The following is a 14,130-nucleotide window of genomic DNA, read 5'->3' as shown; positions in this document are numbered from 1 at the left end:
ATATATATATATATATATATATATATATATATATATATATAGCCGAGTCCCCGTGTCCAAATTTTTTGGAATTGCGCCGCACTCGTGTCGCACCTGCACCCGCACCCATGTGACATAGGTTTAGAGGCTCTTTTATTGTTGAAAATGCGGGATAGTACATTACTCTTGGACATTTGACAACTAGGACAAATATGACTTTCCAACTCTTGATTTTCGCTTGAAATAGAAATTAAGTTATTGTAAATGAGCTTTCCAATGAAAGCTTTATTACAATGCACAAGACAACTATGCCAAACACTAGACTTATTTGACTCAGACTCATTGTCAAAACATAATGACAAAGAGTGACTCTTGGACTCCTGGATGGATTTATTTTTGGCTTCAATCGATGGGTCTTCCTTGGAGAGGTACATATTTCCTTATCTTTGACCTTCAGCATGCGTCTTCTTCATGTGAAGATCCTTTACATAAACGTAAGGAGTAAAAATATCACACAAATTGATATTGTCAACTAACTTGGAAACATAAACGCGATTCTTTTTTATGTTAGGGAGTATGATATATTCGACAATTGAAGACTGAAATTAGACATAGGAATAAAAAAATTTCCAGTGCCAGCGATGGGGTGTCGAGTGCCATCTCTAGTAATGACTCTATCTTTTCTAAAATAAGAGACCAACTTTTGGAATTTATCTTCTATCTCCAGTGATGTGATTGGCTGCCCCTAAGTCCACATACCAACCTCCTTGATTATTTTGTTCCAAATTGAGTCCTGTAAGAGCTGCCAACAAAAGTTGTCTATCCATGGGTGCCTGAGCCTTTGAACTCAATCTTGATCCTTCTGGTCTATCTGACGACTTCTCTTGAACTTTGGCCTTTGGATTGTATTTGGGATCATCTTTAAATCAACAATCCTTCTTCACATGACTTGGCTTTTTACACACATAACATGTTTGTATTCTTTTGTTTTGATTTAGCAATGGTGGTGTATTTGGAAGTGGAAGAAGACCTCGGCCTCCCTGGTTTCCTGCACGTCTAATGCCTCTTCCACCTCGCATTCCACCACATCCTCTTCTATATTTTGACTTAGACAAGAAAACACTATGGTTGTCCATAGTAACTGAGTTTGCTCCTGATGTTCCGAGCACATTCATTTCATAGATAAGCAATTTAGATCTTAGTGCTTCAAAACTAGGCAACTCAGGAAAACAAGATAATGTGGTATATACCACACTGTATTCAGGTCCCAATCCATTAAGTGTCTGCTGCACTTTATCCTTTTCTAGAACTTCATACCGGACCAATGCGAGTTGGTCAATGATTTGCTTCATCTTATTCAAGTATTCCATTATGGTCATGAAACCCTTTTTGAGATTCTGAAATTATCTTTTCGAAAACATAACTTTTGCTTTTGAAACTTTAGAAAATGTTTGAACCAACTCAGTCCAGAGTCCATAGCCATGTAGTCATCAGAAATACTAATTAGAAGATGTGATGTATGCCACAAGTGCCTAGTCCCGCTTCATCCAAGAAACAAAATCTGGATTTCACACATGAGTAATCTCAACAACCCCTTTTTCATCATTCTTTTCCTGCACAATAAATTCTGGTGGGATCGGGACTGATTCAGATGACCTGAAAGATCTTGACTGCACATAAATGGAACAATTTGTCTCTTCCCGGTAAGAAAGTTGGTATTGATAAGTTTTTCAGAGACAAGCTGGTTCAAGAAACTGGCAGAAAGGGATGAAGATGCAAAGAAATCCATTTCAAGATTTATGAGAAGATATAATAAAGGCAATAATTCGAAAGACAGAAATATATGAAAATAATCATCTTTCAACAGAAAACTGGGGTGCTTTTTTTTTTTTGAGACCAAAAAATCAGTAACATACGATTTTGGAGAATAAACTATATTTTGCGTGAGAACCGGATACAAAGGAGAGATTTAGATGCCCTGAAGATGCGGTTCGAAGAATATTTCAGATTCAAAAAAGGTTTTGGTTTTAGATGTATTGAAAACAAGATCAATGGTTTGTTTTTGGGTTAAATAGAAAACCCAAACAAAGAAAAGATTTTAAGATCAAGGGAGAATGTTCAAGATTTTAGAATATGTAGAAATCAAAGAGGGAAGAAAGAACAGAAGGAGGATCGAAGAACAAGAGAATAAACAACCAAGATCTTGAACTCACCTTGATAGTCAATCTAGGATCGATCACTCCGATATCATGAAAGTCAGGGATCATCCACGAAAATCGTGAGGAAGAAGAAATGGAGAGGCGGCTGCTGGTAATGTTAAAAAGGTATATCTATATACATTGTATATAATTAAGTATATATACATATATGTATGTATTCCTTATATATATTACAATGTAACTAGGTTTTTAGTTTTTCTTTTTTTTCTAGTTTCTTTTGGACTAGTCAACACAAAGTTGACTAGTCAAAAGAGATGTTGGGCCCCAACATCTCTTAGAGACTCTCTTGTGTATAAAAATAGGAGATGACTCCCCTTATAATGTATGCTTCTTGCATGTGTGTCGATGAATACAATATTATTTTTTAATTCCTTGTGCTTGCCCCTTTAGTGGGTGTGAGCCAATTTTGCGGCTTGTGTATGCTTTTTTTGGTGCGTTGGTGGAACTCTTTGAGTGCCCACTTTGTTGATTTGGTGAACATCTTCAGAGGACCTTATTTCCTTTCATGGTATAAAGCTTGGAAGATCAAGCTGATTTTTTGGTGCATTGAGAAGCATGCTACTTATGATTTGGAAGAGATAAAGTCTCTTTTGCAAGACCCATTTAAGTACTTGTGAGAATGTGGTACGTACTTTGTGTAGTGTTCATGCTCTTCATTGGAGGTGCTCTCTTGATGGAGGAGTGCTAGTGGGTTCGTTCTCTTCAAGAGATGTGCTCTCTTAGTAGTGGACTATTTGTGACCTTTCTTGTTTTCTTCTCTTCTCTTTTTCTCCTTCCTCTCTATTGTAAACGTGGATAACAATGATCATGTCACCGTAAAATCCATCATGCTCAGTGACACAAATTATGTAACATGAGTTTCGATCATAAAACACCTAATATGGGGGAAACGGTTGTGGGGGATTAGTGGATGAGTCTGATTCGGAACCTATGCTAATTCTTACTAAGGTAGAAGGAGGAAAAGAAGTACCTCTTACAGGGGTAGAGAAGATCAATGCTATGACTACTTATAAGAAAAAATGGAAATAGTGGATAATGGGACACACCAAGATTATGTCTTTGCTCATTAGTAGTGTTGACATAAAAAAATGCTCGAGTCTACCGAAATTTGAACATGCAAATAAAGCATGGGACTATCTTAATAGAATGTATTCTCTTAAAGACATTACACACATATGCAATCTACAAGACAAAATAAGTACTATGACTCAAGGAGAAAAAAGTATTAGAGAATATTTTAGTGAGTTATCCCATCTTTGGAATGAATTGGCTCTTCTTGAGCCTAGATGGCATTGTCCCGAAGACATAGAACTCCGAAAAAGACATTGATGTGAAGCATTTCTATCAATTTATTAATGGTCTAAGATCGGAGTTTGAGTCTATTAAATCGTCTCTTCTTCGTAGAGGAGAAGTCTCCTCTATTGAAGATACCATTGAAGAGCTAAGTATGGAAGAAAATAGACTAAAAAAGAAGACAATTAAAGATGATGATGACTTCGTCCTAGCTATGAGACCAAACAATGATCACTGTGGAAAACAAGGCAATGAATTTGAGAAAAAAAAATCATTTGCTATTATTGTCGAGAACCGGGATATGTCAAGACGTATTGTCCTAAAATAAAGAGACATTACGAGAAGAAGACTGCCTCGGTTACACAAGAATCAAGTGAGCTCAAAACTACACAAGAATCAAATATTGGGATCATGTCCTTGACTCCTTCAACCTCTACTCAAAGGAGCCTTATCAACCGGAGTTGCGGTTTATTCTGTTGGCATCTCTGACCTCGGTAAATCTCTTTGGCTTCTTGACTTAGGTGCCTTATTTCATATGACTTCAAATGGTTATATTTTATCCGAATGTCGTAACTCAAGTAGGTCAAATGTTTTTTCTACTGATGGGACATTTCTTGAGATAAAGAGAATAGAAAAATTCAAAAGTATTTCAAAAAGTTTTTCTATTCCAAAAATTAGGTATATTCCCAAACTAAACCTAAATCTTTTATTTGTCTCTCAATTATTTAACCATGTGTATAATGTTTCTTGCTCTTCTATTGGTTGTCGAGTGTAGGATCATCAATCAGGGAAGCTGATTGGAGAAGGCTGTAGAGAAGGAGGTTTATACTATATGGATTTTTTGGAAATACCCAAGAATATTTTTTGTTGTAATGTTCAAAATCTGAATTTAAATTTATGATAAAAGCCTTAGCCATCCCAATGTATCCAAAATCCAACGCTTTCCAAATATGAAAAAAATTCGTAATCTTGAAAATTTTACATACGAAGATTATATTCTTGGCAAAATGAAAAGGATGTCATTCCAAGAAAGAACTTTTGTCTTTACACGATCGCTTGAGTTAAAACATTCGGATGTTTGGTGTCCAATACCTGTTGTATCTAAGGGTTAGTTTGCATATTGTGTAATCTTTGTTGATGATTTTTACTAGACATACATGAATTTATTTTCTTAAACACAAATCTAAAGTTTTTTTATACTTTCAAATATTTCACAATTTGGTCAAAAATAAATTTCAAAAGGATATCTCTATTTTTTACACTGATTCAGGGAGAGAATTTTTATCAAAAGATTTTAAAGATTACCTAGAAGCAAATGATATTATGCATAAAAAATCTTATCCTTAAACACCACAACAAAACGGCTTGGCCGAAAGAAAACATATGTACATCATAGAAACCATAAGAACTTTGCTTATTTCAAATAAAGTACCTAAAGAATTTTGAGCCTAAGCCACATTAACTGTAGTTTACCTTATTAACAAAATGCCATCTATACTTCTGAACTAATTCTAAAATAACACTTTATTAATATAACAAGGTTTACAATCTATGTCAATATTACAATTTAGATCAAATTACAATCTAAACTATGAAAATAAAACTACAATAGGAGGCTAAGTCTTCTGCAGGTCTCCAGGGGCATTTTTGTCTTTTCATAACAAGTGCAGTCACACATCACAATTGAATTACATCTGTGAACCTGTTCTAACTTATCAACCTACACAATGAAAACACTAAGTTAGTACACAATTAAAAATTAAATCTAATTTACATCTACAACTAGTGTTAAACTAATTCTGAAATTAAACTATAATTAAATCAACATATAAAACTAAAATTAAACTATCTTGAAAAGTTGAGAAATTGAGAGAACAAAAAATAATTCTCTCTTTCCCTTCTTTTCTCTTCTCTCTTTCCTTTTCCCTTTGAGGTTGACAAGTTTTCTAAAGAAGAAAACTCTCCTCCTTTGCATTTGTGGCTCAAGCTTGGAGTGGTGGCTGGAGCAAAAAAAAAGAAACTCAAGGTAGGTCCTCTCCTTCACTTTTGATTTTTTTATTATTTTTTTTTCAATTTCTCAAAAATCGCCCCCCTTTTCTTCCCTTCTTTCTTGCATTTTCTTTCAATTTCGTGTAATAGCAATGTAGATCTAGTTTAATTCCATGTAAATTTTCATTTTCTATGTTTTGATCCATTCAAATTGCTATTTACATAGTGTATTTTTATTTTCGCCATTTAGAATTAGGATTTGATCTTCAATAGATCAAATTTTACGTTCTATGGGCCAAATCAATTTCAATTTATTGCCCTAATGCTTTTAATTTCAAATTCTAAATTCAATTTCATTTCCAAATCTCAATTTTGGTTTTAATTTCCAATTTAATTTTCAAATTCAATTCCATTTTCAATTCTAAATTTTCCATTTCAGATTTCAAAATTAACTTTAAAATTCCATTTCCAAACTCAATTCTTCATTCTAAACTTTAATCTCAATTCCATTTTTTTTTCGATTTTAGAAATTCCATTTCAAATTTCAGTGTTGAATTAAACTTCCCTTTCAACTTTTAAATCCAAAATTCGATTTCAACTTGCAAATTTACTCTCAATTTCAATCTTTCAAAATCTCAATTTCAATTTCAAACTTTAAATTCAATTTTCCATTTTCAATCTTATTCTTTTTCAATCCCATTTTCGATTTCCAATTTCATTTTCAATTCATTCTCAATTTCAATCTTTGAATTTTAATTTTAATTCTTAATTTCAAAATTCAATTTCGAATTTTCAATTTTATTTATAATTTCAACTCTTTCAAGTCCAAATTTCAAAGTTCAAAATTTCATTTTTAAAATCAAATCAATTTCAAGATCTAAATGATTTTCGAAATCATTTCAAGTCTGGTTCAAATCTATCTTCAAATAATCTTTCAAATCAAGTTTCGATTATCCTTGGTAAAGGCGTCATGAACGATTGAACCTCGTACCGACGAGCGAATCCCGTCTCCCAATTTTCCCGCAATTTCTAAAAAACGGATGCAAGTTATTTCAAAATCTATTTTTAAAAGGTCAAGTGAGACCTTGCGAGAGTTTTTCTCTTTTCTCCCTAAAAAGGGAATTTTTTTTTCAACGATTACAATGTTAAAAACACATTTTTAAATGAAAAATTGGTTGAAAAAGTCTATATGGAGGCATCGCACAACATAGCTATTCCTTAAGGAAAGGCTCTTCGTTTAGATAAGGCCCTATATGACCTTCAACAAGCTCCAAATGCTTGGTATGACAGGTTTAGTTAAGTTATACTCAATATTGGATTTCAATCTTGTCTAACTGACATGACTCTATTTATTAAGCTTTCTGATGCAGGTATTATTATTCTTTTCTTTTACGCGGATGACATGATCATCACAGGAAGTGACAATCAGGGAGTTGAACACACTAAAAGACTTTCAAAAAACATTTTGAAATGACTGATTTGGGGTTTCTAAAATATTTTCTTGGTATAGAAGTTCTTATTCTTCTAGAAGTTATTTGCTGACTCAATCTAAATCTGTGTTTGATATTGTTGTCAGGTCTGGTATTTCGGATGATAAGAAGGTTTACACTTCCGAAGTTGTAAATGTCAAAATGAAGATTGAAAAACCATTTAAAGTTTTTTTTTGTTTTAATAATAATAACAAATATATATATATATATATATATATATTTAACGATAAATAAAATAAGTGTTTTCTCATGCATAATGCATGAAATAGATAACACAAGAAATACTTAAAGATATAATATATATACCAGGTTTATATTTCCCTTAAATCCAAGCCATTCAACGATCATGAATCTTTCACGCAACATGAAATCGAACCAAAGAATCCCAATACCCAAAAATGCAAAATGTCAAGAAGAATTTCTTGGCTCTGATACCATGTAATGAAATAGCGAAAAATACAAAAACAATGCCACTAAGGGTTTTACATGATTACGATCACAAAAAGTACATAAGCACAAACCAATGCCATTAAGGGCTTACAAGATTGCAACACAATGTGCATAAGCACAAGTCTACTATATGACAAAACAATAGCCATCAAGAGACAACAACACAAGCACTAAGTGCATATAAAACGTTAAAGAACTAAATAGAAAAACACAAAATATAAAAATTATTTATCTTTATTGAGCATAAATGCTTAAGAGAAGCATTAAGTTACAAGGAGGGGGGACAACCTATTTATACACACAAAGGAGCCATAGTGCCCTTGGGACACTCCCCAACGGCTAGAAATGGAGTCATTGGGGAGGTCCCAACGACTCTATGTGGCTTTGACCACTATGCCCTCAACTATACAAAAAATAATTAAAAGACTATTATGCCCCTAATGTGCACAACCTATTACTTGACTAGTGAAAAGGCAAAAATACCCTTAGAGGATATTTACCTATTACATCATTATAAATAATATACATATATATATATATGTGAATATATATGTAAATATGTATAATATGAAACAAATATATATGTATGAAAATATATATACATGTACAACTTAACAGTTGGGACCGGCCCAACGGCCCTAAATGGAGCCGTTGAACCTGCCCCAACGTCTCTTAGAGTCTCTCTCTTGTGTATATAAATAAGGGATGACTCCCCTTATGATGTATGCTTTTTGCATGTGTTGATAAATAAAATATTATTTTTTTATTCTTTGTGCTTGCCCCTTTAGTGGGTGTTTGTGTGTGAACCCATTTTTTGGCTTGTGTATGTTTTTTTTGTTGCTTTGGTCGAACTCTTTGAGTGTCTACTTTGTTGATTTGGTGAACATCTTCGGAGGACCTTGTTTCCTTTCAGTGAATACCCTAGAAAAAACGTCAGTCCTTTAGATGTGTGGGGTTTCCTCATTATGTGGTTACCTTTCTATAGCTGTTACATCAGAGGTACAATATTATCCCTAGACTATAATATACATCAAATAAGAGATAAGGGATAAAATAGGCATGTAGAATAAAATACACACAAAACTTGTTTTACAAAGTAACACATTTCACAATGAATCCGAATGTGGATCCATATCTGGATCCAAACCATATATCATGTTCCAACACCGCCTAGGCACTAGCGATTTTGACAACTAAGGTCCCCTCCTTTGTAGTAAGGGGGTTGTCTCAGGTCAGGCTTAGCTGTGCATGGTGAGCTAGGTTCAGGCTCGACTTGGCTAGTATTCTCTATCTGTGTGTTGTCAGTGAAATTATTTGTTAAAATGTAAACTGTAATATATATATATTATTTATTATTATAATATTTTCTTTTATTATTTTCTTTTTCTATTTTTCTTTATTTTCTTTTTTAGCATCTAGTTCAATAAAAACTAGATATTTGATCCAGTCAAGTTCCTGTTGGAACTTGACTGTGCAAATAGCTGTTGGACTGTAGTCCAACAGCTATAATATATGCTGTTGGACTATAGTCCAACAGCTATAATAATAAATGCTGTTGGACTGTAGTCCAACAGCTATATTAAGAGACGTTGGAATCCAACGTCTCTTTTGGAGAGCTCAAAATGAGCTCTCCTCTCTCCCACTTTTTTGTATATATAGGGGTGAACCCCTTCAATGTAAATCACCATGCTTCTTAAGCATTTTGTTCATGAATAAAGTATTATTTATTTTTCAAGTGTTCTTCCTTTTATACCCTTTCAAGGGTCATGCTTGTAGTGTCTCCAATAGACACTTGTTTGTGAGTTATTTGTGCATTTGTTGAAGACCACCATTTCATTACATTATTGTGCGTAAATATCTATGCATATGTTCTTGTTGAATAAAAATGTTTTAGTTATGTGCATTAATTTTTTTAGGTACTTATGTTTACTCGATTACCTAGAAATCATGTTGATTTATAGAACATGGATATCAGTCTTCCACTTGTGTAAATGTATCTATCAGGTACAAAATGTGAATAGTGTACTTATGACCATTACATCAAGAATAAATCTGATCTTTAATTCAGATTATTATCTTTTCAGCCTAGGGGTAAAAAGTGCTTGCCATGAATGTAATGGATGGTGCATACTTCATACTTCCATCTAGTCAGAAGCAAGCTACTATTTTGTTGTGAGCATGATTCTGCAGTTTGTGGTAATGTGATCCAAATAGAAAAATCAAACTAGTTATGTTAGGAGGGAAAGAGCAGCATGGCGGTTTGGAGTTTTGATGTTCTGAAATTTTGGAAGGGTCATTGGCTAGAGAATAATTGTTTTGAATTATCTTCTACCTAAATGTGTGCTTGTTGCTTGCTCTGAGGCCCATTTTGGATATCACTTTTGAGTTATTTTATTATTGATCAAATATAGATTGGCAAAACATTCATTTAGTAGTTCATAGTGAGGTCCCCTTTTCTTTTTCAAGAGCAGAAGAGAAGAAATCTCTAGCCAGCCTTCCTGCAAGTGATTCTCTTTTCTGGTCAATGTCCAATGCCTATTTTTTCCAGACATTTTGTTATGACTGGACTTAAAAGTTGCAACTTACATTCTGTTGAGTTCCACACAAGGTTACCATTCTGAAGGCATATGTTTTGATGTTGTTATTGACTTAGCTGCTAACTTTTGGGTCTTTTTTCTTTGTATGATAGGTAATGACGGGCTTGCCTGAGGGAACTGTAACTTCAAAATTTCTTACTGGAAATTCTTCTGATTGCTCTGTGAAAGACTGTGCTCCGTGTACCTCTGATTCAAAGAACAAGTCTCATAATAAATCTCTTTGGTCAAGCTTATTTGCCTCCACTTTTGCTGTCTTTGATGCATATAAAGAGTCGTCTTCCAGGGAGAGGTCCAAGGAACACAAACCTAGAAGTGATGGTTGGACCACAGCTTTGAGAAAAGCTGTAACGTGCAACCCCATGAGGCGCTTCCAGGAGCGTGTGCTTGGGTTTAACAGGCCTGGTCTTTCTAGCTCTACCAGTGAAATATGGCTTCTGGGAGTCTGCTATAAAATTTCACCTGAGGAAGCCACAAGTGATGCAAGTAATAGTGATGGATACACTGCATTCTTACAAGATTTCTCCTCAAGAATTCGGATGACATATCGCAAAGGTTAGTTTTGAAACTTGCATGACTGAGCACTTATCCATCACTGAACAAGTCATTCTTTCTTGGCTATTATATTATATATCACAGTAAACATGTTTTGCTAGACTAAGTTATTGGGGTGTTTGATAGGTTTTGAAGCTATTGGTGAGTCAAAGTTCACCAGTGATGTTCACTGGGGTTGCATGCTTAGAAGTAGTCAGATGCTTGTTGCTCAGGTATCTTATTTTCTTTTCTCTCTTGCTAGCAATCTTGGAGCTAGCCACTGTGGAACTCATGATCCCTTGTCCATGTGTAACCCCATTAATCAGTCTGTCACATTCAACCCTTTCTCTCCAAAATATGATTACCATTATTACTTTCCTTTGTTTCTTTTAGATTGCTAATGATATATTGTACCTCTCCTTTGGTCCAATTTGAATCAAAGTTGTTTTTTCATCATGTAATGTTATTGCATTTTTTTCTTATGTTGATTAATACACTGTACATTGATTTTCTGAATACAGGCTCTGCTTTTTCACTACTTGGGAAGATCTTGGAGAAAACCCATTGAGAAGGTGAGATGCATGGATACAGTAGCAGATCATGGGAATAGATGATTTCTCCATTGCATAGTTTTGAATCTTTCATGTGAGTTATCATATAGAGGGTAATAAGGATCTTGAGGGTAATAAGGATCTTTAAATTGCACTGCAGGGTTGCTCATGATGGTACCGTGTTGATTATGCAGCCATTTGATCTGGAGTATATCAGGATTTTGCATCATTTTGGTGACTCTGGGGCATCTGCCTTGTCCATACACAATCTACTTCAAGCTGGGAAAGCGTATGGCCTGACTCCTGGTTCTTGGTTAGGACCATATGCTATGTGTCGGGCTTGGGAATCTCTTGCTCGTACTAAAAGAGAACTAGATGACCTTGAAGAAGCCAGCCAATCCTTGCCCATGGCTGTGTATATAGTTTCTGGTGATGAGCATGGGGAGCGAGGTGGAGCACCAGTTGTTTGCATTGATGCTGCTGCTAGACTTTGTTCAGAATTCTCAAAGGATCAAAGAGCATGGGCGCCTCTTCTATTGTTGGTTCCTTTGGTTCTTGGACTTGATAAAGTTAACCCAAGGTCAGCAAAAAAAAATTATTGCATTAGATTGGATTTTTTTTATCTTAAGGATGGTTATGGAAATTGCTCTAGTTCTTGCAGTATGTTTGTGCTTTCTCTGTCTATATTGCTGTTGCCATTTATTCATTAAATTTAATTGTCTCCTCACTCCTTGGTTTTCTATTATGAATAGAATAAACTAGAATTTTCATTGTTGAATTTATAGTTTGGAGCAATATCACAAATCTTGTTCTATCGGAAATCTTCGCAAAAAACATCATGATGAACTAAAAAAAATTTGTTTTCATTGGGAGCACTTAAGAAAATATCAGCATGCTAAAATTTGAAGTGCAGTCAGCATGCCCTGGAGATGGAGTATGCAGAAAAGAGGGACTTCTCTTTGACTCCCTGACTGTACTCTTGTTACAGAACAGAGACATATATATATATATACCTGCGTGGTGCTGATGGTTCTAGTTTTCAATGTTGCATTGCATAGTTTGCAAATCAGACCCTTTATTAGTCAAAGCCATATTCTAGAATAAAGAACTTTCATATGTATGCATATTTATAAAAGAATTTAAAACTCAATGTTTCATATTGCATCTAAATTCTTACAATAAAAAGATTCAGTCTTTCTTGGAAATGGTTCAGTTTGAAGCATGTTTTCTACATACATGTATAAATCAATAATATATGTATGTATGTATACATATCTGGGTGATATTTGCTACAGTCATTTGTATGTATAAACGCCTCATATTTTTTTTCTTTTTTCATTTTTTTGTTGTTTTTCATGAGCCTAATATCATAGATGTGATCTACATGTTTTGTTTAGTGGACATTGGCACTTTGACCGTCCAACTACATTACATGGGCATGATTTTGAACGTTTTCAAAAAACAACAGCCAACACTATGCGGTATTTTCACAACACCTAGAATCCTGTTTTTAGCTACAAGAAAAAATGATCCAAATGCCGGTTACTAGCATTTGGACCATGCTGAATCCATTTATGAGGGCCAATTGGATCAAAACAAACTGCGCCTATGTGATCTAGAGGCATTTGTTCAGACAAATGTTTGTAGCCCTATATATATATATACAAGTCTTTGTTACACATGTCCGTACGGTATCAATGCGTTGAAACCAGGGTTACCGAAAATGCCTAGGTAAGTGGGGAAGCGCGAAACGTCGCGCTTCCGAAACGCACGGGGAAGTGCCATTTTTTGGGAAGCGTGCTTCCCATCACGTTTCCCCCTCCGCTTCCCCCTCGCTTCCGAGACGATTCCTGATTCGCTCCTAAGTCGTCCCACGCTTCCCGCTTCCTAAAATTTTGAAAGTGCCTCGCTTTCCGCTTCCGCTTCTCGTATTGCTTCCCGCTCCCACTTCCTCAACTGGCAACCATGGTTGAAACTCATAAGTGCAGGTTGTTTCAACCCAATCTGACACCGTAGATGTGATCTACATGTTTGATTTAGTAAAGATCACCCTCGGATCATGTTTTTTTGACAAAAAATTTGTTTTTTGTGCAAAAAAATTAGTCGTTGAATTTTTTATTTGCTGGAAAATCCTGTTTATACACCAGAATCCGGTGATCCAAGGGCTAATCTTTACTAAATCAAACATGTAGATCACATCTACAGTGTCAGATTGGGTCGAGAATCGAAACAACCTGCATATATGAGGTTCAACTCATTGATACCATATATATATATATTCGTGCCTACCACAAGCAAACGGAAGGTTTCCAGGTTGGTATTTTCGCAAATCTGACTCCACAGTTGTGTTTGGCATGGTTGATTTGCTAGGAAGCAGCACTTGGGTTGTGTTTTTTGATAAAAAAAACAGGATTTTTTAAGCCTTGGATATTTATGATTATTTATAAAATTTTATACCATCGATTTTCAAACCTTATAAATACCTACCCGCACGTCAAAATCAGATGATGCAAGAGTCAATTCCTATAAAATCAAGCACATAGAACACATTTGTACGGTCAGATTTGAAAAAAACACGGAAAAGAACCCTTCAAAGGCCATGTAGGATGCAATAGGCATGGATTGGTGTAGGCAGCTACCCTCTCTCTCTCTCTCTCTATATATATATATATTTTTGAATGAGAATTTATTATGGTTGAACCACGATACTGTGCAGCAGTACACCTTGTTTGCATGGATCCAGCTACCAAATGTTAAATCTCACCATATATGTGTAATTAACATTGCTACTAATGAAGGTAACAAACTAATGAGTAGAAATCATTATTTTCTTAAAATCCAATTTTTTGTGGATTAAATGTTACGGATGTGATCTACATGGTTTGTTTAGTAGAAAACTTGTTTTGAATCATGTGATTATCACAAGGTTTTTAAAGGGCTTCAGAAATCAACAGCCCACAATGTGCCAAATTTTCATTACTCAAAAAATCACATTTTTACATCAGAAAAGCACAATCCAAGGCTTGATCCT

At 34.7% G+C, this 14,130-nt stretch overlaps 1 protein-coding gene across 3 annotated transcripts in view; it reads left to right on the top strand.

Annotated features, from left to right (window-relative positions):
• Nucleotides 1-14,130, top strand: part of LOC149828082 (cysteine protease ATG4B-like) — a 43,605-nt gene that overhangs the window by 18,833 nt on the left and 10,642 nt on the right. For all 3 annotated transcript variants that reach the window (XM_090018639.1, XM_090018640.1, XM_090018641.1), the window contains 4 exons: nt 10,110-10,569; nt 10,696-10,781; nt 11,070-11,120; nt 11,294-11,679. In XM_090018639.1, coding sequence (XP_089874765.1) covers nt 10,113-10,569; nt 10,696-10,781; nt 11,070-11,120; nt 11,294-11,679 — 980 coding nt within the window. In that variant the 5' untranslated portion in view covers nt 10,110-10,112. The remainder of the gene's footprint in view (nt 1-10,109; nt 10,570-10,695; nt 10,782-11,069; nt 11,121-11,293; nt 11,680-14,130) is intronic.

Source organism: Nuphar pumila, chromosome 10 (assembly GCF_984573655.1).
Source record: "Nuphar pumila chromosome 10, dmNupPumi1.hap1.1, whole genome shotgun sequence".
NCBI classification, from domain to species: Eukaryota; Viridiplantae; Streptophyta; class Magnoliopsida; order Nymphaeales; family Nymphaeaceae; genus Nuphar; species Nuphar pumila.
This window is presented reverse-complemented; position numbering and strand designations above follow the sequence as displayed.